Source organism: Anoplopoma fimbria, chromosome 24 (assembly GCF_027596085.1).
Source record: "Anoplopoma fimbria isolate UVic2021 breed Golden Eagle Sablefish chromosome 24, Afim_UVic_2022, whole genome shotgun sequence".
Classification (NCBI taxonomy): domain Eukaryota; kingdom Metazoa; phylum Chordata; class Actinopteri; order Perciformes; family Anoplopomatidae; genus Anoplopoma; species Anoplopoma fimbria.
Genome location: NC_072472.1, coordinates 14146631 through 14173864, shown reverse-complemented (window position 1 = coordinate 14173864; position 27234 = coordinate 14146631). Strand labels below are relative to the sequence as shown.

Here is a 27234-nt window from a genome sequence, read left to right as displayed (position 1 = left end):
ATGAAAAAAATATATACATATTTTGGTATATCTGCACTGAAACTTAGATATCGTATTGCCACTGGTATTGAGAAATATCAAACCATACCCTGCCCTATGTAAACTTGTATAGCAATTGATATTCCACAGCACGGAGCAAATAAGAGATCACAATGCATTCTGGGTAAATATGCTCCTCTAATGTCTGTCATTGTTCGCTTTCTCTCAGCCCTTGAAGATCTCTGATGATCCCTCAGAGGTCCCCTTGAGATTAGACTTTGAAGGATTGGAATTAAAGTTGGGGACGGGGATTCCCCAAAGAGGGAGAGCCAAGGAGAAGTCGACCAGGGCTTTTTAATCCACACAGCTTTGAATATGTGTCAGAGAAGGGTTGATTATTACACAATGACCATGGTTACTTTCAATTAAATGTCAGCACCCCCTCCCCAAATTCTCTTCAAGTATTACTGTATATAATGGAGTGCATGCTTAGGACTCCTAACAGGTTCTTCTGAGATTAATTAAGCTTAAATTTGAACAATAAAAAGTTTGTTTGTTCCAGGCAAGGTCATTAACCACCATTCATCGGTAATGCCGTCATAATTGGAGCTCATTAGAGAGACTCCCAGGAGCCAAAAGAGGCAGGAGTGAATCCTTTTGTTTGGGGTCACTGTGCCCTGTTTGATGATAAATGCATCCTCAGGGAACACTTTGCATTTGGCATTTCATCATATTATTTTGTTGACTTAATTCATACAGCCAAAGCTCACACATCCAACAGTCCAACAGAGACTACCATAAAAGTATTGTACAAGACAAGAAAGGAAATGAAGGAATAATCAATCCCATTTTACATCTGGACTACTCCAATCAATATTTAAATTGTCTTGCTACTCTGCAGTGTAATTACAAACCATGGGAACCAATATTATGAAATGTGATATTATGAACTTTTGTCTGGCCTCTAACCTCAAAGGGTTGTGGGTTTTGCTCAGAAATGCACATCAGGTTTTAAAGAGGATGACTGCAGTCCTGGCCTGGGTTTTGATTAATCCTGGACTGTGGATAAACACAGTTGGCTAGTCAATTGACCTTTGACCGCGAGGACAGATTCTGTCTTAACAAGCTGTCCAGGTGTCTCAGATCTATACACTAATTAAACCCATTGACTTGACTGTCGATTTCTAAGCAAAAGCATGGGACGAGCTTCTAAAAGAGATACAGAGAGAGAGTTTTGACCTTAATCCCTCTCTGTAGGGCAAACATTAATTGCTAAGATTTCACACATTAATTTCAATCAAGTTCTCTCCAGCGAGGTGCTCGTTTTGGTTGATAACTCGGTTAACAAGAATCCCATATATCCTTCACCTCCCAGCAGGGTTATATCCAAGGCCACGTGAACCAAGATCAAGTCATGACCAAGAATTTGAGGGGATGAGACCAAGTCAACACCAAGACCAAGGCAGGACGAGACTGAGGCAAGACCAAGACCAGACGAGTCCCACACTGAATGACTCACTCATAATAAAAATTGGGAACATGCAAACCATAGTGACTCCTTAAATTGATGTGATAAATCCATAACTTCAATTTCATTTTATTACAATATATACTGTATGTGTGTATGTATGTAAGTGTACCATTAAAAATGTCTTGATCAAATAATCAGAAGGCCTTGCAGAGGAGAATTTTATTTGTGGGAAATGTTCCTTTGTTTTCTTTTCTCAAACAAAGTTATGATGTAAACAAGTAAATCAAGAAAATCAGACAATGTACAGGCAGATGTGGTCTTGACCGGTCTTGAAATACCATTCAGAGTCCGAACCTGGCAGCGATCAAAAATAGAACAGAAAAATCCAATTAACGCCAATCATAGGTGCTTCTCTAATGAATCAGCAGCTGCTTTGCTGCTAAGAGACACTAATTATTTTTTTACTGGCTTGGCTGTACTTCAAGGATAAGTAGAAAAATATAAGCAGAAATCTCTCTATCAATATTTGAATGAATAATTAGATGTCTAAGGTGTAGAGTTATTGTTGACTTATCAAGCCATGCTCAGCTGCCAATTTTAGTAACATAATAGCCCATGTTTTTCAGTTTGAATGATATCTTAGAATGATATCTTGAAATCAGTAGTTTATTGATCTATGCCCGTGTTAATCTAGAACACGGGCACGGGTTATTTTAGAACAAGTATTTTAGTCCTGGCTGTCAAATATCTTTATTCTACGGTACGAACAAACAGCATTCATATGCTTAAATATGAACTTAAACTCTATATATCAGACAAACAGCTCTGGATTTCTCATTTAAATAATTGCCTCATATTATGTAGCACAGGTAACATAAGCACACCACTGTGGCTCATATTGCAGTAACACACAATCTTTTTTAATCACTGAAGCATTTCTAAAAACTTTTAAATGCCTCATGACAAATATTCAGCCTAATTACTAAATGTTTGGTGCTCATTAAATCTCACTCCCATCTATCACAGCACCATCTACTGCAGCTCTGCTAATTAGCTGCCAGCGAGCCCGTTTGAGCAGTATGAGTATGTAATAGGCTGCTTCTCAATCAAATGGCTGTGAAATAAAAAGTTGCAGTCTCAGCAGTTTAAATATTTCATGTTGTCCTTCGCTCGAGAGAAGCTGCAGATCCTCTGAGCGGTCACATTGGCCCGTTGCCTCAGAGAAAACAGCATCTGCTCTGACAACCTGTCCGTCACTTTCTGAGCATCTGAAGAGCTCCCTCCTCTCACAACAATTTCAAGCCAACTATTACAACCTGAATTTAAACATGCAACCAAAGCATGCTACTGTACAAGGTATTTCACCTTTCTTTCCCAGTCTCATTTATATTTGAAAATTCCTCAAAACAAAATCCTGCTAAGTCCTGGTTTCATGTGTTTACTGCACTCACATAACATCTCTACAATATAATGATAAAACTGATACATACAGCTCTAATGATGTTCTGTGGGCTGTAGTTTTCATTTGTTCAGAAGAGTACAACCTCATTATATCGCCCAGCATGCATTTGAATGCACAGTAACTTTTTGCACCCAACATTAAAATCTGCCAACTACTACCCCCGTGTGGCTATTTGGCTGTCCACTTATTCCGCGGACAACAAAATGTGTTGATTCATTCCTAATCTTAACTTCTAAATTTCAACACTACAACACTTTCAACACCGTATTATATGTTACAAGTGTACGAAAGATGTGGTCACACTAGTTATCTTAAAGTATGTTTACGATAATGAAATAAGATATGATGCAATGTAACATGAAAAGACACAACAGTTTAGAACATTATCAAAGACGTCAATAAACATCTGTCAGAGGAAGAACTATGGATGCTCTTCTGATTTCCAATACAGAAAATAAGAGGGTCTCTTATATTCTGACAGATTACTCAGTGTATTACTATGTATACAGTATATAGATTAGAGATGACCTTTATGGCTGTGATATCATGCTGCTGATGACAACAACAAAAATGACTCACTATCCACAGACACTGATCAAACTGGTCGAATAAGTTTGGGCATTAATGGAAATAAAATAATTAAAAGGTACATATGCAGTTTATTCTTTACAGCACAAAATATTAAATTAGATATTCAACATGATTGAGGATCAGGTAATCAAAGCAGATGTGGAGGGAAAAGGACTTATTAAGACTGATGAAGCATTGTTGAGCACTTATTAACTTAGACCTGTAGAATACTATTACTGTAACGGTAACATTTCTGATGCCATGGCTCGACACACATTATTTAGGAAAGGATTTTAATTGGGATATTTAAAAGCGAGTTCAGTGCTTTGTAATAGAGGCAAATGAGATAAATTAGGCTGAAGTCTAAACAGTAAAAAAGGTTTTGTTTGTTACAGGCAAAATCATGAGCCAACAGGCTCTGGTGATGACATCAGCAATTAGTGTCATTTAGAAAGTTTAATGGGTTAAAAAAACGGAGAGCGTTTTGTTTTCTGAGGACACCTGTCCGAAAGATTTATATGGATTTGTATCATACTATGTGAGTCATAAATGCAAACATTGTGTCATGAGTGCAGGGGGGGAAATCCATTTATACACAACTCACTTTTGGGTGATAGAGGTGAAGTTTGGGGTGATAGTTAAGTAGACGAACAAGTCACTTCTTGGTACTACTCAGCTTTTTTTGCAAAATTCAAAGTAATCAAACAATTACACCATTGATAGTCAATGTCTTTGTTTTTTTTTAGGTACAGTGGACATTATTTTAGAGGAGTTGATGTAGATTGGTAGATAATAACTGCGCTGGAGCTTACAAAGCTGTCATGTCCCCTGAGAAAGTAAATTTATTGGAGTTTCACACAGCAATTTCATGCAAGTGCTCTTTTATATCCACTACCTTGGAGTGAAGAGAATCATAAATCAATGCCAGGATTAAAGAAATGTAGATCAGGCAGTTAAGGTGCACCCATAAATCACATGCAGGCCTATGACTAGTTAACAGCAGTTTGTTTAAATATCATTTTCACCTAAAACTTTAACACATAAAAAGTTAGTAATTTGGGGTAAAACATTTATTTTGCTAATGAGTCCCCTCATCAACCCGTTGCCAACTGTTTCACAAAAGCCTGCACAATGAGTCCATGGTCCTGAATCTCTAAATCCACTGTAAGGGCTCTCTGCCCAGTTCAATTCAAGGAGGTTTTTTTTGTCCTTGCCTTATCAGGAGCCTGTTGTCATGTAATCTATTTTTACCCAATAACCCATATAAATCACAGCCCAGCTGAGGCTCATAAGCTCCCTCCTGGTGCAAATCATCAAAGCCGAGTTAGTCATGGGTTTATTACATTACACGTTAGCCAAGGTCAATCTACCATTCAAACAGGGATTGACTTGAACATAAAATAAAGTTAGATGTTCTTATATTCAGTCTCGTCCGGCAGTCTGACACTTTAATGAGACTAAACTTGAAATTTATAACTCCAACTCCAACTATTGTCAAAAAGGACACGATAACCCGAGACAAAAGGATCGTGCCTCTAAGAGTCTCTCTAATGAATCCCAGTTGGGATGGCATCACTGGGGAACAATGCTTAATGACCTTGCCTGTAAACAAACAACCCTCCATTGAACTGCCTAATTAATCTCTTCCCTCATTCATTAAAATGGAAGGGAAAGTAGCCATGGAAATATTTTAAAAAGAGACATAACATTTTGAGGAAAACTGACACATTAATTCCAAAAATACCTACAAACAACTACAAATAATCAAAAAAAGCCACCATTTCTTTAAACCCCCATAATATGAACATTTAATGGTACAGCCTTTGGTTAATTATACAAAATAATGTAAATGATATCTAAAACTGCAGTTCAGCACAGTTCATTCCCTTTGTATAGTTTTAACATGATACTAACTTACTGTGACGGTTTAAGTAAAGAGCCCTTCCTTAACTTATAACTTTATATTGTGTTTTTCTGACTTCGCCTCTGCTGGTAAATCTCTGCAGTTGGTATACTGCGCTAAACAATAACCCTAAAGATGGCTCTTATCTGCTCTGTTCTCATGGATCATGCTGGGCTCTTGGCTGGGCCTTATCACTAACTTTTCCTATTTTCAAAGTCTCCTTAATGCTTTGACACAGACTCACCCCTGTTTTTCACGATGGTATGTCTAAATGTTTATTGTAATAACCTTGTGATGATCTTGGATAATTCTTTTGAAGGATATACTGTATATTACACTGGTGGACTTCCAAACTGCTTGAATAGTATGGAGACAACATATTTTTTAAGTTTCAGTTGTATACTGCCGGTCAGTCCAAATACTGACCTTATTGAGCGGATCAGGTGTAAACCAGTCAACTCCACTATAAATACAGTTTTTTTATCATTTGCCATCAATGTCATTAAATATATCTGTGTTTCTACTATCAGGCCACTGACGTACTCTGTTTACAGCAACATCAGCCTCATATTACCCCACATAAAAACAACCCCAATGAGTTCAACATGTTTTAAATCTGGGGAAAATCATTCATAATTATAAACCTTCAGTAACTTAGCAGGCCACCTGGTTTTCATTTGTCTACTCTCATGGTGACCACAGAAACATCTGGATATTAGGTGGATTCCTAAAGTCACATTGAATAGTGGGTAAATCAATGCTGGTGCCTCCATTTTTATAGTGAAATTTCTGAAAACTCATGCTACAGCTCGGTTGAAATACAACATTATATTTAGAAGCATTTTGAATTTTCTGCCTCCGCACAGAAGCAACTTCTAGATGTCTTGAGTGCATTTGGCCTATTTTCCAATTAATTATATCTCTTTAGCGATTGCATAGTACTTAGTTTTAGTCCGATTCCAATGCAGCAAATAACTGTGAACACAATCTAAAGTTTAATGACACTTTTATCACACTTCCAATACTAATAAAGGCTACTTCAGAAAAGGCGTCAATGGCGTATAAGGGCTGAGCTCGAAGGCCTATCTCCTACAGACCCGAGAAGAGGTTACTATTAGACAATTAGGGGGTTTATACTTGAGCTCTTCGAAAACACTACAAACTCATTAATATCACTGTACACCCATTCCCATTACACTCCAGTTTTAATTGCAAGGGTGCAAAACCCTCTAATAGATGCAGATGAGATTAATTAGGCTTAAGCCTGAACAGTAAAAGGTTTGTTTGTTACAGGCAGATTCATTAACCAGCATCATTTGGTAATGACATCACAAATAGAGCTCATTAGCAGGGCTCCCAGGAGTCAAAGAGGCAGAAGAGAAGCCTTTAGTCAGGGGTGACCGTGTTCTGTCTGATGATAAAAGCCCCCTCAGGAAATACTATTGACTGTCAATGTCCTTACACTTGTTAAATCACTTCATACACACCAAGTTTATACAAAGTGGGAATGTTTTTTTTAAATATTCCTGAAAATGTGTCTATGTTTTTCGATTACTAAACAGTGAATCAATTAGTACTGTATTTGTATTAGTCATGGTTGAATATGGGAGACCAAAGATGGCTATGACACAGAGTGAGTTTAGTGAGAGAAATAAACAAAATGAGCCTATGGTTGTTACAGTGAAATCACAGCTTTGATAATTTGTTGATTACCTAGTTGTTAATTAAGCCTCTACAAAATCAAATAATATGTTACTGTGTTGTCTAATTAAACTTGCTTGTTACAGGTACTCTTGGGGCAAAGCACAGTGCACAGGGGTCCCGACTTCCTATCCATTTACCTCAAAATGTGAGACTGCAAGACCTGCTAATACATGCAGGGGAGATTAATTAGGAAAAGCTTAAACAGTAAAAGGTTTGTTTGTTACATGAAGGGTCATTAACCGGCTTTCTCGAGTGATGAAATCTCATTCTGGGTTCATTAGAAAGACTCTGAGGTGTCGTACGCAGCAGAAAGTTACTTTGTCTGGAGTCATTATGGACTGTTGGATGACAAATGCTCCCTCAGAAAGGATGATACTTAAGATGATACTTTTGATGATACTTTAGTTTTTCACTCACTTTAATTCATATATAAAGTCTTTTTTACGCTATTACATAGTGGACATGAATTCTTCTTAACATTAAATTAAATATTTTACCAGAAATTTGGTGCAATAATATTTGTGTGTAGTGGCAAATGGGTTTGAGAGTCCCATAAACAAGCAGTGGTTGAAAAACCAGAAGGTAGAATTTGTAACAGAAATGTTTGACCAGGACTTTGCCATGACACCAGTGTTTCAACCCAATCAGCTGACTGCAGGCAGTTATTAGAGTTGTCTCGATTTTGACTCTTAAGTGAGGGGGGTAAAGAGGGGCGTACCGGTCATGTTTGGATTGGGTCACAACCTTTGCATTTCGGTGAGGGAAGGAATCAAATACTGTAGCTATGACGAAGAAGTAAGGAAGAATCATAAACCTTGTGAGGTGGACAGGTTCAGCCCTGAAGGCCCTTACATTGCCCATCCAAAAACTGTACAGACTCTGTATGGGACACCTGGAGGGCTAGTTGGAATGACATGATGAGTATGATGGCATGTAATCGGAGCAAGCGGCTAAATCGGTTAAGCTGCAGAAAGGGTAAACCCTTGAGGTGAGGATGACATAGTTGGAGTGCATTAGCAGGCCAGTAAACTGCTCTGTATGGGTCCTGCCATGCCAGGGGTCTCCCAAGCATACATCAGCCTACTGTTCAAAAACTAACACAACGTTGTCTTCTTTCTAGTCACAATAGATCAATAAGGTTAAGACTAGCACCATTTCTGGTTTAAATCAGGACAATTGAGACCTGACTGCTCAAGAGACTTCTGACCAGGTCTCACTAATCAGTTTCTATGTTGAGTACACAGATATACATAAGATGTTATGAGCAGAAGAGTGGCGTACGACGTTTTTTTGTTATGAAGAATTTATGTGGTAACACAAAAGACAAAATTTGTAAATTTCCTCCCAAAATCAGGATGACAGTTATATAATGTAATATAGTGTAATACAAGTCCAACATTTTGTTATCTACATTTGACTCTTTGCTGTCTCACTGAAACTGGCCTCCAAGCTATAAAAGCAAAATCAAGTTCCTATCTGTTTCCCTAAAAGCATGTCTGCACCAATTTCATTATATTTCTATTTGTTTATCAATTCCTTAAAAGCCACAATCAAATGAAAACAGAGGGGTCAAACACATCCCAAAGATGATTGACAGTTCTCTTAATACATAGACATCATTAATGTTGTCTGATGGAAAAAGTGTTATATAGTTTTATTAATGCTTAGGTGCATTAAAGACTCTAAATTGCCCGTAGGTGTGGATGTGAGTGTGAATGATTGTCTGTCTCTATATGTCAGCCCTGTGATAGACTGGCGACCTGTCCAGGGTGAACCCTGCCTTCGCCCATTGACAGCTGAGATTGGCTCCAGCACCCCTGCGACCCTGAACTGGATAAGCAGGTTACGGAAAATGGATGGATGGATGGATATTAAGTTTGTTATATTTTCCTGCTCTTGAGATAAAGATTAATGAGGTGCTCAGAATCACAAAACAATGATATTTTTGTTTTGCCTGCAAGATAAGTTAGAAGGCAATACACTACTCTCCACAGATTAACTTTTAATATCAGGCAAAGGGCACTGCTCATTATTTTATTGTTGATCCATATTATTCTTAATTAGAAGTCTGCATGTTATCCCTGGAGATTGATTGATGAAGATGGTATAACTTCCACTGTACACAAGTCAGACATGCAGTAATTCAATGGCTACTGTTGGAGTCGGCGTTATATGGAGCCACTTTATGTAAAACGATCATCGACAGAACAGGTGAGCCAAAAGTACAATGTTTTCTGTTGTGTGTTAGATGAATCACTTTAATGATTCATAAAGTAATTCAATTGTGCATTTATGCTGACAAAAAATGAAGGAAAGATGAGTAATAAGATGTTGGGTTTTTTTTTCTCTTTTTCAGACCAGACAGCTTTTACCCACCCTTGACCGGTCGCTGTCCTCCAGCACGCAGCCTGTGGAGTTCAACTATGTCTTCTCTCAGGACTGTTTCTAATGACTCTGTCATCATTCATCCTCCAGGCTTCTATATCATTGGATTTGAGACATTTCCCTTCATCAGTGTTTACATTATCTTTCTAGCGTTTGTTTATGTGGTTACACTATTCTTCAATATCTTGTTGATCTACATAATTGCTCGTGATCACTGCTTACATACTCCAAAATGTCTGGCTGTCGTCAACCTCGCAGTAATTGATGTGCTCTTGAACACGAGCACTATTCCCGGCATGATTAAGATTTTCCTTTTGAAGGACAACTTTATTCCATTTAACCTCTGTCTGGTCCAAATGTATGTCTACTATGCTGTTCTATCTCTGGAGTCTTATGCACTTGCTATACTTGCCTACGACAGGTTCATTGCAATATGTTTCCCTATGCGTCAGAACGTATTGAACACGCTGTCGATCATGTTGTGTATAGTAGCCGTGACTTGGGCTTACAATCTGAGTAGAGTAGCATATAGCACGATAATCATGACTCGACTGTCATTTTGCAATTCTGTCAGAGTGTTCAGCTATTTCTGTGACTATGCGCCTGTGCTCAGACTCGCCTGCAATGATTACACAGCGCAGTGGTCGGTCGCTTCAGCTTCTAGTATGGTGAATCTGCTTGGCCCTTTTTCTGTTATTATTCTGTCTTATGTCAGCATACTGATCACCGTGTTCAGAATGAAATCAGTGAGCAGTAGGATGAAAGCTCTCGCCACTTGCATTGAGCACCTAGTCCTTGTTGCTGTATTTTACATTCCTATATTCAGCATATTCTTATTGGGGCTTTATCTGCGTCAGATTAACCCGGACCAGCGTGTGCTGAGCCTGTCGTTGGCCTCTTGCATCCCACCCTGCATCAATCCTATTGTGTATTCTTTGAAGACCAAAGAGATTAAAACCAGAGCTCTGGCACTGTTTCATAGAATTAAAACAAGCCCTTGACAACTTTCTTTTCCATCCAAAAGCAATCTGTGGAGGGTTTTTACACTCAACAGTCAAGGATGTAGTGTGTGTGTGTGTGTGTGTGTGTGTGTGTGTGATGCAAAAAAAAAGGGGGCCTATTCTACGTATCAGTCTAAAAAAGCAAAGAAGGTTTTATTTGATTCCATAGCAACCAGGTTTCCACACAGAGGAAGAATTTTTAATGTTTCCTGATTTTTTGAATACCAATAGCAAAGATATTACACATTGCTGGGTATTCTAAAAATAACATTAATTAAGAGTATGAGTATGGCCAGCTCCACATCACAGTATGTGTTTCAGGAAAACAAAGCTTTTGGCCAGTATCAACAGTGTTGACGTATTTGTGACACAGACCAAAAGTTTTAAAAGCAGGCTATACTCTCAGACCGATTTGCACGGAGAGGCTATAAAAAGCCATCTCCTGTCAAAATTAATGAAAAAAAAGAAGGCTTCATCCACCATTAAAGAATACTTGCAAATGTGGCTCTTACAACCACTGTGCTAATATAAAGGCATGTAGGCAAATCAATGATATAAATCTAATAATGAATGGCAATGCATTTGATGTGTACCATTTATCATTTATCTATGTGGTTGGTTTTACAAAGGCAAACAAAGAGATGACTGAAAGATATCTGAGCATACGTATATAATTAATTGTGGATTATCGTATGCCTTAGCACATATATATAGACAAATATTGAATAGTATGTGCACGGTGGTGGCAAGGACAGAAAAAACAAAGCAACGGCACTCACAAATAGAACATTATTTTTAATGTCTATTTTTATTGAGTTTTAGCCAGAAGAGTGACTTGGACATTTATTCTATTTTGAACGTTTAATGTTCTTTCTAAAGACCACCTTCATTACACTTGTTTGAACTTCTGAGCACTCCGGACCTTTTTTGTCATGTTTCCACACATATGCAGTGTCATCTTGTTTTACAATCAAATAAAAAACATACTATAAAATAATGTGTTTTTCTCCATTTTTATTTTATTTATTCTATTCTGCCATTATGTAAACACTCACCAGATGCAAGTGAATGCATGTCAAAGCACATATTACTGACTTATTTCGAAAATAAATATACTACTTTGAAGGTAATTATATGATACATTTGACTGATACCTGAAACCCTTTAACTTTATTTTACTGTATCTCACATTTATATCATTCATAAATTGTCGGATAGAAAAAAGAAGGTTTCATTGTTTCATTGGTAATTACAGAGCTTTTAATCAGAACTATGTCTAGCTAAACTAGCTCCCAGGGTTCATTGAACCACAAAGAAGGCACAGGCCTTAAGGTGAAAACACAGGTTGGCTTAAATGTTTTGTTGTTCAGTTTATTTCTGGTTCTTTAAAATGTTAATTAAGACTTGTAGGAGAAAAAAGTGGTATGAAGAAAAATAACTGTAGTTGGGCTAAGATTTGTAAACTTACATTACTTCATCACTTTCTTGGGTGAATATTTTAGCTTTTTGACATTTCAAAAGTGTAGACAAAAGTAAAACTAGTAAAACTGGATCGTGACTCTATAGACACGGGATGCTAAATGCTTAAACAGGAACATTTTGTGCTGCAATTCAGTGCATTGCTCTGAGATTACATGGGCTAAAGGGATCATTTAAATGCATAACTGTATCCTATTTTGAATGGGTCTTAACATGAAATGACCCAGTAACTCAACAAAAAAAACATCTAAAAACTATGTGCTAAACCAAAAAGAGAAATACCATGAACAAGATACTGTTTGCAAGTGTTTGAGTAACCTGAAAGTACACACATCATCACTAACGTTTACTCTACATCTGTCCATGATTCAGGTCAGCAATATGTTTGACTGAATAAATATAAATACCCCTACCCGACTCCTACCTAACCCTAACCCCTTTTCCCTACTCAGGGGCGCCGAAAAGGGGGGGTAAAGGAGACGGATTCTAGGGGCCCATGATGGAGGGGGGCCCAGAGAGGCCCCTAATGATGATGAAATTATAATACAGAAAAAATAATGATGCTATTTTACATACAATTTGTATGTAAAATAGCATCAAAAAATTTTGCCGCTGTGTTGGGGGCCCTGTAAAGATTCTTTTCATGGGGCCCAAAATCCCTAGCGGCGCCCCTGTCCCTACTACACATATAACCATAACATAGCCTAAGCCCTGCTTCATTTTAACGGGAGGGAAACACTGAAGAGGGAACAGATTTCGACACGAGGCCGACTTGTAACATTTACAGCTGGAAAATGAGTTGAAATTGTCTACTTAATTTCTTAACCCCTAAATATTTACAATCACAATATTTAATGAAATGCCTAAAAAGCTAATAATGAATGTACAGTCATCACGGGTAAATTGAGTTTTAAGTCTGAATGGAAGTTAGTGTTTGTTAGTCCTTTAAGAAAGCCTACAACTTATAAAACAAAGCAAAACTAGAAGTTTAGAGCTTAAACATGTTATTTGATTAAACAAAAGGTTGTCAGAGGACACTTGGTGGAGACTTCTGGCATTTCTCTTGCGGCGTTTTGAATGCAGGTGTAAGGTGAATCAAATGTCAGCTTCACACCACTTTCCCTTCATTTTTAATTGTCTTTATTCCTAATAGGTGCAACTGAGATTAATTAGTCTGAAGTGTGTACAGTAAAAGGTTTGTTTGTTACAGTTAAGGTCATTAACCAAAATTATCTGGTGATGGCAACACAAACTGGGCTCATTAGAACTATTTTGTTTTGGCTCACTGCAGCCTTTTTAATTTCAAACACATCCTCCGGGAACTGTGCGCAATAGAAGAGTCATTAAATGTGTTTGTCACTGTTTTCTTACTTTTTACAAACACAGTTCACACAATGATCAAAAAGTTCCTTCACCTCATGAAAAGTAATTTTGTTTCCATCTTTCTACATATCATGAAAATAAACATAGCTTGTCAACTTAACAAGTGATTACACTGTGGATGGTCCTAAACTCGTATTTATTAAACTCTGTTCACAAGAGGTTGTGGAGTTCATTGTGGGTAAAGGAGAATAGTATATAACTTATGCAGCACTTTGGATAAACAAGTTATCAGTAAAACTAAAAAAATAAATAAAAGTCAGCCTCTTCCACTCTGTGTCACTGAGACAATTACTAAAAGGTAAAAAGAATTAAATGATAACGTAAAGTGGAATTTTACAGTGAAAATACTATGATTTGATAAAACTAAATACAATTGTATGGATTTGTGCATTTGTGCATTGTGTATATATATATATATATATATATATATATATATATATATATATAAAATGTTATAACAAAAATATTATAACAAAATATACTTTCGTCTAAAATAATGCATAATAAAGGTGTAACTTTAAGGTCATTATATATATGATTTTCCATACATTTGCCATATCGTGGTATATATAGATGCTTGAAAATTATTTTAACTAAATATTGATAATAAGCCTACATTCTTAGTGTAGAGACAAGAATTGCCACACATCCAGCAATGATCAGACTATCCGAAACACATCTAGCAGTGAGTATGATGTCATTATCTTAAAATTTAAACTTTTGTCTTCATCAAAGAGTATTTTTAAAACATTTTACAGTCACTGTCTTTAACCATGACTCGTTGGCTATTCCTCTTTTATTTCATTCCGTTATATTTAGTTTTACCAAGCAAATTAACCCTTTGTTTTAAATGTAGTACAAGTATAATCAAAAAGATAACCTATAGCCCGACTTCCCAAGGGCTAAACTAACTTTACTGATAGGGTATTGCACATTGAGTCAGTGTCAGTTGCTCAGTCAGAAGAGTATATATGTCACCATCCACCATCTGCATGCTGCTTTCAGAGTCAGCATCACAAGCTAATGCTGAATGATTCTTCACGGATAATAACGTAGGATTAATTGATTGACTTGTAGCACATTAATAAGTGATTTAACTTTCTGAAAATGGATTATATGATTACTGCTTTGTTAAAATGTGTTTTATCTGAATGGCATAACAATTGTGCACTTTATCTATTACCCTTCATAGAAATCCATTCTGTGATGTACAATATGATATGATTTCCCTGTTTTTCAGACAGGAAAACTTTTAAACACTGTGGACCAGAGGCTGTCCTACTTAACAGGCTGTGGAGTTCAACTATGTCTTTTCTCAGGACTATTTTCAATGACTCTCTCATCATTCGACCTCCAGGCTTCTATATCATCGGATTTGAGACATTTCCCTTCATCAGTGTGTACTTCATCTTTCTATCGTTTGTTTATGGGGTTACAGTGCTCTTCAACAGTTTGGTGATCTATGTAATTGCCTTTAATCACATCTTACATACTCCAAAGTTTCTGGCTGTGATCAACCTGGCAGTAATTGATTTATTCCTGAACACATGCACTATTCCCGGCATGATTAAGATATTCCTCGTTAAGGACAATTTCATTCCATTCAACTTGTGTTTGGTACAAATGTTTGTGTATTATGCATTTGGGACTTTGGAGTCATTTGCACTCGCTATACTTGCCTACGACAGGTTAATTGCAATATGTTTACCTCTGCGTCACAACTCAGTCAACACTTTGCGGAGAATGTCTTGTATTGTGGGACTGACTTGGTCTTTTGCTCTGGGAGTAACAGCATTTTCAACAGGTATAATGACCCGACTCTCATTTTGCAATTCTGTCAGAGTGTTCAGCTATTTCTGTGACTATGCGCCTGTGTTTAGACTTGCCTGTAATGATTACTCAATGCAGTGGTCTGCAGCTTCTTTACTCACTGTTATGATCCTTGTAGGACCCTTTTCTTTTATTCTTCTGTCTTATGTGACTATCCTGGTGACCGTGTTCAGAATGAAATCTTTAGACAGTCGGGTTAAAGCTCTGTCCACTTGCATTGAGCATATCATCCTTGTTGCTGTGTTTTACATTCCTCTCATTACCATTTTCACTATTGGGTTTTATCTGCGTCTGATTGACCCGGACCAGCGTGTGCTGAGCCTTTCGATGGCCTCTTGCATCCCACCCTGCATCAATCCTATTGTGTATTCTTTGAAAACCAAAGAGCTCAAAATCAGAGCCTTGGCTCTGGTGAGAAAAAATCTAACTGGCACAGACCAACGAAAGAGCAAAGTTATAAGGGGTAAATAAGTAATTCAGGCTTTAAGTGTAATGGGTCAAGAGCCTGGGCTCTTTTTGATGATTTTTCATTAAACAGGTTTTAATGAAGCCACTTTGACTGTAAAAGTGTAAAAGTCTGTTTCCCCCTTACTTAAACCGACCCATACCTAACCCCAACCCCTTTTCCCTGCTACACTTATAACCATAACATAGACTAAGCCCTGCATAGGGAAACACTGAAGAGGGAACAGATTTTCACACAAGGCCGACTTGTAACATTTACAGCTGGAAAATGAGTTGAAATTGTCTACTTAATAGTCTTTCTCATGGAGATGCTTAAAGATTCCATCTGGATATTGTAATCAAGATTCATCCACCATTGCAACAACTGCAGATGAGCTGGTTCACATCAAGCCAGTAAATTAAGGTTTAATATTAGGTGAATGCTGATATTGAAGTATGAGACTTTTACAATATTCAACCAAGTCTTTTTAATGAAGTTTAAGTAAACCAAACAGATCGGGCATGGACGTAAACCCTGGTCTCTATGTGTCAAAATCCTGTATGATTTGAGTCATCTAAATTTTTTCAATTAAATGTTTGAAATGAAAAAGAAATCTCACTACAACTGCAACTGTCTTCCTGCTTATTCCCTTTGAAATATTTCCTGCATGCCTGAGGTATCAGTTGTCCGTCCGGAAATTAGTTTTCATTTCAATGGCTCAGTTCGCTCTATTAGTAAATGCAATCAAACAAGGCTTATTAATCAGAAGCCCACTCTGAAGCAAGATCCATTAGTCAGATCATAGCCTATTGCTCTTCATATTATCTGAGATAATAGGCCTACCGACAATGTTTTTGTGTTTAGTTAGCTTTTAGTTTCTAAATGTTAACAACTCAAAACATTATAAATTAGGCTTTCAAATCATTTTGATGAGTGATTACACAACAACATTTTTGTAACAGGCTATAAGAATTATGTATTCTATTGGCTACACGTACCCCCTGTACATTATACAGATACACATTGTAGAACATACAAAACAATCTGTCTGTAGGCCAGAGAGCGTGAACAACTAATTGTGATGTGGCCTGCATTCTAGTGGCTTCAAACTGTATATTCACGGCTCTACTTGGTTTAAAACTGCAGTGTGAACAATATTTTCATTCACATATTCATTGATTCATGAATTTATTCACAAAATGACATTAATTGTCATTAGTTTTCTGAAGCGGAACAGATGTAGGGATCGACGGAACTATTTTACGGTTACACTTTCGTCCTTCGCTCAAATGTGTCCTCCGCGGAGACTGTGGGGTTGATTACGAGAAGGTCTGAATTAAGCAGGTTATGGAAAACGTAACTTCAGTGACGGACAGATTCGTCCAAAGAGAATAAACAGGTGAGAACAATGGACGTTGATTGTGTGTGAACATATTCGTTAACTAGCTTACATTTCATCATCACATGTTTTGTATGTAAAATCGAAATCTGCAAAGGGACTGACGAACTATTTGCCAGTCAAATGCATTTATATTGCACAAATTACATAATAGTTGATTAAAAAATACAAATACTTTTTCACAAAGTGGAAGTGCCTTAAGAGACAGGATACATTTACATCCTACACCATCAACCATAAACACTCATAACATTTGAGGAAATATGATTAAAATGGAAATGTAACAGACAATGAATGAAACAATACAGCAGTATCTTATTAAGGGGGTCAATTGGCCCTCTCAAAATTCTGACTGAAAGGAAGTTAGTTCAATTAATACAACTTTTACAGCCAAAGATTAAGAGATATCACTGCGAAGAGGGCCTGAACAGCAAAGGCGTGCTGAAGGAACAGCAGGGGAGGTTTATGTGGTTGTTACTGAAACTGTATTAACTGTTTATCAGTAATAACATCATGTGTTGTCCTCTGCAGACCCACTGAGTAAGCACTATATTGGAAAAGGATGGCGTCCCCTTCACCCCATGACCGCAGCCGTAAAGACGATGATGAGGATGACCCTGTTGAACAGATGATCTCCCGCACTGGCTGTGCTGAGCTGCACTATGCTGTGCAGGAGTGCATGGCTGAACACCAGGACTGGCGTGTGTGCAAGAGCCAGGTGCAGACGTTCAAAGACTGCATGATGAATTTCCAAATTGCACGGAAGGAACAGCTTATGAAGCAGCGGCAGCAGCAGCCAGCCTCCACTGAGTCTGCACCCAGCTGAACTCACATCACCCCCTGAAAAGACTGTACAGAACTTAATTATTGCTCAAACAATAAAGTATGATCAGCTACAAAAAAATCTTGATTGGACTTTTAAGTGTGTGTGTGTGTGTGTGTGTGTGTGTGTGTGTGTGTGTGTGTGTGTGTGTGTGTGTGTGTGTGTGATTTATGTGTGTGTTTGTGTGTTTGTAAGTGTGTGATAAGTGAAATGGGGGTACAGAAATGCCAAAGACATGTTTGAGGTCATTTAGAAATAGTGTCTCTTATATAGTTTATCCAAAAGAGACATGTGGAAAGTTAATGTTTCAATTGTAAATGTTGCACTCAGTACATATCTTTGTCACTACTGTATTGTCTAATGTAAGGAATTCTAAAGGGACAAAAATGTTTATGTTTATGATTCATATTTATATATCGATCTATATATAAAGCTAGATATATAAACAGAAATGCATTTATACAACTTTTTTTTTATTGAATATTGATCTACCTAATAAATCACAAATCGACCCGGTCTTCACTGTGTTTTTGTATTTCATAAATATAAAGCAAGCAATTTAAGTGAATCAAACTCCTAAATAGTATATGTATACCCTTTGTGTTATGGGGCTTAATTGTGTCAGTTAGAATATTTCATAAATAACAGATCTTACACTACTTAAAACAGATAACAGAGCTCAAATCCATCTCAGTTGATTTTAGGATTCAAGATGGATAAAAAATTGTCCATAATGTTGAATGAGACATTCACTGACTCCATTCCAGTATCAATAATTTTCAGGTATTGTAATCCTTGCATTTGGCTCCATTACTGAATGCACCAGGTTTAAAAAAAACTATCAAACCAAAAACTTTCTGTCGATATTTATTTTATTTATTTTTCATTACTGTACATGTTTTTTAATTCACTTTGTACAAACTATTCACAAAATGTCTTGTAAATTATTACACTTGTATCATAGAAGTGTTTTTTATAGATCTTTGTCAGTAATAATAATTTCTGTAATAACAAGTCCTTCCACTTGAACCATGGCCTTTTTAATGATAAATATACCTTGAAGGAAAATCATGGTGTTTTCTCACTGTGTACAATCGAGCTTCACAAAGCATGTTGTAAGTGCTTATACTTGTATACAGAAGAGTGTAAAATAAAAATGTCACAACAGCAAATATATGTAAAGTGTATCTAAGTCAGGGACGTATTTATCGACTAATGATTCCATACAAATCTCTGCCTCCTCTGAGTTTGTTGCCACTAAACCAATGTTCAAACTGGGTGGCACAATAATGCTATTTGACTGGTCTCTGATTTATGCAGCAGTTAGTAAGAGTTATCATAAAGTTGTCGTATTTGTAAAATTCAAGTATTGGTGCAGAGCAGTGTTACTGCAGCATCATATCCATGAGCCAGAAATCATGTGAGGAGCACGCCTAAGTTTTATATTGGTAACATTTAATGTATCCATTCTTTTAAAGGAGTGTTGTTTGATGCTAAAATTCTTCATAACTTAAAACAATCATCAGATATTTGTTTTCAATGCAAAAAAAAAGTTAAATCAGAGCCCTGCTCTTAATGGATCAATTAATGCCATTCATAGGGTTTTGCAAAATGATTCCCCTTAGTAACAGCTGGAAGCTTTATCTCAAGAGATCAAAGAGGAAAGTATATCTTTCACGCAGTCATCCGTTTGCTGCTTTGGATGCAGCATCAAACAGAGGCGCTGCTAAACAATCATTAAGGAAACAACAAGTAAGACACATTCACTGGTTGTTTTTTAGCATGTGTACACTTATTTGAACTAACTGGAATATGTGTTATATACCGCTATGTTTTAATGTGCTCACTGAACTGGCGTGATAATTATCCATGTGGTTTATAGTCTCTATAGAGGTTTAATGTACATTATGACTTGTTTCTTTGTTCTGTAGACCGTAGAGCTACAGAGGCTGTCTTCCTTCCCAGGCTGTGGAGTTCAACTATGTCTTTTCTCAGGACTGTTTTCAATGACTCTCTCATCATTCGACCTCCAGGCTTCTATATCATCGGATTTGAGACATTTCCCTTCATCAGTGTGTACTTCATCTTTCTATCGTTTGTTTATGGGGTTACAGTGCTCTTCAACAGTTTGGTGATCTATGTAATTGCCTTTAATCACATCTTACATACTCCAAAGTTTCTGGCTGTGATCAACCTTGCTGTAATTGATTTATTCCTGAACACATGCACTATTCCCGGCATGATTAAGATATTCCTCGTTAAGGACAATTTCATTCCATTCAACTTGTGTTTGGTACAAATGTTTGTGTATTATGCATTTGGGACTTTGGAGTCATTTGCACTTGCTATACTTGCCTATGACAGGTTAATTGCAATATGTTTACCTCTGCGTCACAACTCAGTCAACACTTTGCGGAGAATGTCTTGTATTGTGGGCCTGACTTGGTCTTTTGCTCTGGGAGTAATAGCATTTTCAACAGGTATAATGACCCGACTCTCATTTTGCAGTTCTGTCAAAGTGTTCAGCTATTTCTGTGACTATGCGCCTGTGTTTAGACTTGCCTGTAATGATTACTCAATGCAGTGGTCTGCAGCTTCTTTACTCACTGTTATGATCCTTGTAGGACCCTTTTCTTTTATTCTTCTGTCTTATGTGACTATCCTGGTGACCGTGTTCAGAATGAAATCTTTAGACAGTCGGGTTAAAGCTCTGTCCACTTGCATTGAGCATATCATCCTTGTTGCTGTATTTTACATTCCTCTCATTACCATTTTCACTATTGGGTTTTATCTGCGTCTGATTGACCCGGACCAGCGTGTGCTGAGCCTTTCGATGGCCTCTTGCATCCCACCCTGCGTCAATCCTATTGTGTATTCTTTGAAAACCAAAGAGCTCAAAATCAGAGCCTTGGCTCTGGTGAGAAAAAATCTGATTGGCACAAACCAACGAAAGAGCAAAGTTATAAGGGGTAAATAAGTAATTCAGGCTTTAAGTGTAATGGGTCAAGAGCCTGGGCTCTTTTTGATGATTTTTCATTAAACAGGTTTTAATGAAGCCACTTTGACTGTAAAAGTGTAAAAGTCTGTTTCCCCCTTACTTAAACCGACCCATACCTAACCCCAACCCCTTTTCCCTGCTACACTTATAACCATAACATAGACTAAGCCCTGCATAGGGAAACACTGAAGAGGGAACAGATTTTCACACAAGGCCGACTTGTAACATTTACAGCTGGAAAATGAGTTGAAATTGTCTACTTAATTTATTAACGCCTACAAAAGCTAGAGATAGTCTTTATCATGGAGATGCTTAAAAATTCCATCTGGATATTTTAATCAAGATTCATCCACCATTGCAACAACTGCAGATGAGCTGGTTCACATCAAGCCAGTAAATTAAGGTTTAATATTAGGTGAATGCTGATATTGAAGTATGAGACTTTTACAATATTCAACCAAGTCTTTTTAATGAAGTTTAAGTAAACCAAACAGATCATCATATGGCGGGCATGGACGTAAACCCTGGTCTCTATGTGTCAAAATCCTGTATGATTTGAGTCATCTAAATTTTTTCAATTAAATGTTTGAAATTAAAAAGAAATCTGACTACAACTGCAACTGTCTTCCTGCTTATTCCCTTTGAAACATTTCCTGCATGCCTGAGGTATCAGTTGTCCGTCCGGAAATTAGTTTTCATTTCAATGGCTCAGTTCGCTCTATTAGTAAATGCAATCAAACAAGGCTTATTAATCAGAAGCCCACTCTGAAGCAAGATCCATTAGTCAGATCATAGCCTATTGCTCTTCATATTATCTGAGATAATAGGCCTACCGACAATGTTTTTGTGTTTAGTTAGCTTTTAGTTTATAAATGTTAACAACTCAAAACATTATAAATTAGGCTTTCAAATCATTTTGATGAGTGATTACACAACAACATTTTTGTAACAGGCTATAAGAATTATGTATTCTATTGGCTACACGTACCCCCTGTACATTATACAGATACGCATTGTAGAACATACAAAACAATCTGTCTGTAGGCCAGAGAGCGTGAACAACTAATTGTGATGTGGCCTGCATTCTAGTGGCTTCAAACTGTATATTCACGGCTCTACTTGGTTTAAAACTGCAGTGTGAACAATATTTTCATTCACATATTCATTGATTCATGAATTTGTTCACAAAATGACATTAATTGTCAATAGTTTTCTGAAGCGGAACAGATGTAGGGATCGACGGAACTATTTTACGGTTACACTTTCGTCCTTCGCTCAAATGTGTCCTCCGCGGAGACCGTGGGGTTGATTACGAGAAGGTCTGAATTAAGCAGGTTATGGAAAACGTAACTTCAGTGACGGACAGATTCGTCCAAAGAGAATAAACAGGTGAGAACAATGGACGTTGATTGTGTGTGAACATATTCTTTAACTAGCTTACATTTCATCATCACATGTTTTGTATGTAAAATCGAAATCTGCAAAGGGACTGACGAACTATTTGCCAGTCAAATGCATTTATATTGCACAAATTACATAATAGTTGATTAAAAAATACAAATACTTTTTCACAAAGTGGAAGTGCCTTAAGAGACAGGATACATTTACATCCTACACTATCAACCATAAACACTCAAAACATTTGAGGAAATATGATTAAAATGGAAATGTAACAGACAATGAATGAAACAATACAGCAGTATCTTATTAAGGGGGTCAATTGGCCCTCTCAAAATTCTGACTGAAAGGAAGTTAGTTCAATTAATACAACTTTTACAGCCAAAGATTAAGAGATATCACTGCGAAGAGGGCCTGAACAGCAAAGGCGTGCTGAAGGAACAGCAGGGGAGGTTTATGTGGTTGTTACTGAAACTGTATTAACTGTTTATCAGTAATAACATCATGTGTTGTCCTCTGCAGACCCACTGAGTAAGCACTATATTGGAAAAGGATGGCGTCCCCTTCACCCCATGACCGCAGCCGTAAAGACGATGATGAGGATGACCCTGTTGAACAGATGATCTCCCGCACTGGCTGTGCTGAGCTGCACTATGCTGTGCAGGAGTGCATGGCTGAACACCAGGACTGGCGTGTGTGCAAGAGCCAGGTGCAGACGTTCAAAGACTGCATGATGAATTTCCAAATTGCACGGAAGGAACAGCTTATGAAGCAGCGGCAGCAGCAGCAGCCAGCCTCCACTGAGTCTGCACCCAGCTGAACTCACATCACCCCCTGAAAAGACTGTACAGAACTTAATTATTGTTCAAAAAATAAAGTATGATCAGCTACAAAAAAATCTTGATTGGACTTTTAAGTGTGTGTGTGTGTGTGTGTGTGTGTGTGTGTGTGTGTGTGTGTGTGTGTGTGTGTGTGTGTGTGTGTGTGTGTGTGTGTGTGATAAGTGAAATGGGGGTACAGAAATGCCAAAGACATGTTTGAGGTCATTTAGAAATCGTGTCTCTTATATAGTTTATCCAAAAGAGACATGTGGAAAGTTAATGTTTCAATTGTAAATGTTGCACTCAGTACATATCTTTGTCACTACTGTATTGTCTAATTTAAGGAATTCTTAAGGGACAAAAATGTTTATGTTTATGATTCATATTTATATATCGATCTATATATAAAGCTAGATATATAAACAGAAATGCATTTATACAACTTTTTTTTATTGAATATTGATCTACCTAATAAATCACAAATCGACCCGGTCTTCACTGTGTTTTTGTATTTCATAAATATAAAGCAAGCAATTTAAGTGAATCAAACTCCTAAATAGTATATGTATACCCTTTGTGTTATGGGGCTTAATTGTGTCAGTTAGAATATTTCATAAATAACAGATCTTACACTACTTAAAACAGATAACAGAGCTCAAATCCATCTCAGTTGATTTTAGGATTCAAGATGGATAAAAAATTGTCCATAATGTTGAATGAGACATTCACTGACTCCATTCCAGTATCAATAATTTTCAGGTATTGTAATCCTTGCATTTGGCTCCATTACTGAATGCACCAGGTTTAAAAAAACTACCAAACCAAAAACTTTCTGTCGATATTTATTTTATTTATTTTTCATTACTGTACATGTTTTTTAATTCACTTTGTACAAACTATTCACAAAATGTCTTGTAAATTATTACACTTGTATCATAGAAGTGTTTTTTATAGATCTTTGTCAGTAATAATAATTTCTGTAATAACAAGTCCTTCCACTTGAACCATGGCCTTTTTAATGATAAATATACCTTGAAGGAAAATCATGGTGTTTTCTCACTGTGTACAATCGAGCTTCACAAAGCATGTTGTAAGTGCTTATACTTGTATACAGAAGAGTGTAAAATAAAAATGTCACAACAGCAAATATATGTAAAGTGTATCTAAGTCAGGGACGTATTTATCTACTAATGATTCCATACAAATCTCTGCCTCCTCTGAGTTTGTTGCCACTAAACCAATGTTCAAACTGGGTGGCACAATAATGCTATTTGACTGGTCTCTGATTTATGCAGCAGTTAGTAAGAGTTATCATAAAGTTGTCGTATTTGTAAAATTCAAGTATTGGTGCAGAGCAGTGTTACTGCAGCATCATATCCATGAGCCAGAAATCATGTGAGGAGCACGCCTAAGTTTTATATTGGTAACATTTAATGTATCCATTCTTTTAAAGGAGTGTTGTTTGATGCTAAAATTCTTCATAACTTAAAACAATCATCAGATATTTGTTTTCAATGCAAAAAAAAGTTAAATCAGAGCCCTGCTCTTAATGGATCAATTAATGCCATTCATAGGGTTTTGCAAAATGATTTCCCTTAGTAACAGCTGGAAGCTTTATCTCAAGAGATCAAAGAGGAAAGTATATCTTTCACGCAGTCATCCGTTTGCTGCTTTGGATGCAGCATCAAACAGAGGCGCTGCTAAACAATCATTAAGGAAACAACAAGTATGACACATTCACTGGTTGTTTTTTAGCATGTGTACACTTATTTGAACTAACTGGAATATGTGTTGTATACCGCTATGTTTTAATGTGCTCACTGAACTGGCGTGATAATTATCCATGTGGTTTATAGTCTCTATAGAGGTTTAATGTACATTATGACTTGTTTCTTTGTTCTGTAGACCGTAGAGCTACAGAGGCTGTCTTCCTTCCCAGGCTGTGGAGTTCAACTATGTCTTTTCTCAGGACTGTTTTAAATGACTCTCTCATCATTCATCCTCCAGGCTTCTATATCATCGGATTTGAGACATTTCCCTTCATCAGTGTGTACTTCATCTTTCTATCGTTTGTTTATGGGGTTACAGTGCTCTTCAACAGTTTGGTGATCTATGTAATTGCCTTTAATCACATCTTACATACTCCAAAGTTTCTGGCTGTGATCAACCTGGCAGTAATTGATTTATTCCTGAACACATGCACTATTCCCAGCATGATTAAGACGTTTCTTGTTAAAGACAACTTTGTTCCATTCAACCTCTGTCTGTTACAGATGTTTGTCTACTATTCTGTTGTATCTTTGGAGTCATTTGCACTCGCTATACTTGCCTACGACAGGTTAATTGCAATATGTTTACCTCTGCGTCACAACTCAGTCAACACTTTGCGGAGAATGTCTTGTATTGTGGGCCTAACTTGGTCTTTTGCTCTGGGAGTAACAGCATTTTCAACAGGTATAATGACCCGACTCTCATTTTGCAGTTCTGTCAAAGTGTTCAGCTATTTCTGTGACTATGCGCCTGTGTTTAGACTTGCCTGTAATGATTACTCAATGCAGTGGTCTGCAGCTTCTTTTCTCACTGTTATGATCCTTGTAGGACCCTTTTCTTTTATTCTTCTGTCTTATGTGACTATTCTGGTGACCGTGTTCAAAATGAAATCTTTAGACAGTCGGATTAAAGCTCTGTCCACTTGCATTGAGCATATCATCCTTGTTGCTGTGTTTTACATTCCTCTCATTACCATTTTCACTATTGGGTTTTATCTGCGTCTGATTGACCCGGACCAGCGTGTGCTGAGCCTTTCGATGGCCTCTTGCATCCCACCCTGCGTCAATCCTATTGTGTATTCTTTGAAAACCAAAGAGATCAAAGTCAGAGCCTTGGCTCTAGTGAGAAAAAATCTAACTGGCACAGACCAACGTCAGAGCAAACCTTGTAGGAATGTTAAAATGTTTGTGTAGAATTTTTTTTTAGAAAAATACCAGAAACTCACTCTTACCTGATTTTGCAGATGATTTTTTTTTTTAATTTTGCAAAACTAGTGTGCTGGCCCTGGTCAGAAAAAGAAATTAACTAATTTGCCATTTCAAACATTAATAATAAATAATCTGTCCTCTGCCTTTCTATGATTTTAGTTAGTTCCAATATTTCTGAATAAATATGTCTACACTTTGAAATGTCTGTGTGCTCAATTTTTTTATACTTTAAGGGATGCAGCCTGGAGATAGGCAAGCTAAAACTACTGGCTATTGTCTTGTGGCACTTTGAAAGACGGTGCACTTTCAATGTAATAGCAGCTTAAAAAATATATATATGAATGTATACCTCCACCTTTTACCAACTGAGATTATATAGGAAGGAGTTTACACAGTGAAAGGTTTGGTTGTTCAATTTAGATAATTGAAAAAAAGATTTTTTAGATCATTTTTATTTATCTAGCCTAATATCCCAAATTACAAATTTGCCTCAAGGGGCTTTATAATCTGTACAGTAAACAATACCCTCTGTCATTTCATCCTTGATTTGGAAAGTAAAAAGTTCTCCCCAAAAAATTTTACAGGAAAAAAATGGAATGTGGTATTTATTTTAATTTTTAGAAGGTTGTTTAAATCAAAGTCATTAAGTACTACTCTTTGGTGATGTCGTCACAAATAATACCCACTAAAAATGTTTGGGCTTACTTACTCTGGCCTGTTTAACCATAAATCCATCAGCAGGGGACAAACTCTATGCAATATGCAAGTTATCATATTGCACTGACCTTCAAGCAAAATTCACAAAATAGCCCTTTGAGTTTCAATCTGACCTCAATGTCGACACCGAGACACATAAATACCAGGTGAAAATGCATTTAGATTAAATCCTATGGAAACAACTTAGATATGAGATATATTTTATGCAAGATGTAACAGGGGTCTTTGAGAACTGTGTGACATCATGTACTACAGAAGAGAAGTCACAGTTCTTCCTCCATACTGTCAGTAGCTCCATACTCCTTGTCACTCTGTCTCACTCACCTAATTGGCTCACTCTGTTCACCTGCCTGTCACTCTCTCTCAGTTCACTCCGGCCACTCCCAGTTCCACTCCCAGCTCACAGCCCCGCCCCCTCTCTCTCACCACACTCTCCCTCACTCACCTAATCAGCCTCATGCAGTGCACCTGTCTGCCACACCCACCTC

At 37.2% G+C, this 27234-nt stretch overlaps 6 protein-coding genes across 6 annotated transcripts; all 6 read left to right on the top strand.

Moving 5' to 3' along the window:
- Positions 1-9512: 9512 nt before the first annotated feature.
- LOC129113893 (olfactory receptor 2AT4-like) lies at positions 9513-10475 on the top strand. Its single transcript, XM_054626376.1, has one exon. The coding sequence runs from the start codon at positions 9513-9515 to the stop codon at positions 10473-10475; it is 963 nt and encodes a 320-aa protein (XP_054482351.1).
- Positions 10476-14642: 4167 nt separating this feature from the next.
- LOC129113892 (olfactory receptor 1M1-like) lies at positions 14643-15638 on the top strand. Its single transcript, XM_054626374.1, has one exon. It carries the CDS (start codon positions 14643-14645, stop codon positions 15636-15638), a length of 996 nt encoding a protein of 331 aa, XP_054482349.1.
- A 1249-nt stretch (positions 15639-16887) lies between these two features.
- LOC129114041 (cytochrome c oxidase assembly factor 4 homolog, mitochondrial-like) lies at positions 16888-17923 on the top strand. Its single transcript, XM_054626546.1, has 2 exons — positions 16888-17011; positions 17543-17923. Exon 2 carries the CDS (start codon positions 17574-17576, stop codon positions 17835-17837), a length of 264 nt encoding a protein of 87 aa, XP_054482521.1. The 5' UTR covers positions 16888-17011; positions 17543-17573; the 3' UTR covers positions 17838-17923.
- Positions 17924-19815: 1892 nt separating this feature from the next.
- On the top strand, positions 19816-20811 carry LOC129113891 (olfactory receptor 1M1-like). The gene has a single exon (XM_054626373.1). It carries the CDS (start codon positions 19816-19818, stop codon positions 20809-20811), a length of 996 nt encoding a protein of 331 aa, XP_054482348.1.
- A 1293-nt stretch (positions 20812-22104) lies between these two features.
- On the top strand, positions 22105-23533 carry LOC129114023 (cytochrome c oxidase assembly factor 4 homolog, mitochondrial-like). The gene is made up of 2 exons (XM_054626525.1): positions 22105-22221; positions 22753-23533. The coding sequence occupies exon 2, from the start codon at positions 22784-22786 to the stop codon at positions 23048-23050; it is 267 nt and encodes an 88-aa protein (XP_054482500.1). The 5' UTR covers positions 22105-22221; positions 22753-22783; the 3' UTR covers positions 23051-23533.
- Positions 23534-25006: 1473 nt separating this feature from the next.
- On the top strand, positions 25007-26014 carry LOC129113890 (olfactory receptor 1M1-like). The gene has a single exon (XM_054626372.1). It carries the CDS (start codon positions 25007-25009, stop codon positions 26012-26014), a length of 1008 nt encoding a protein of 335 aa, XP_054482347.1.
- Positions 26015-27234: the final 1220 nt, after the last annotated feature.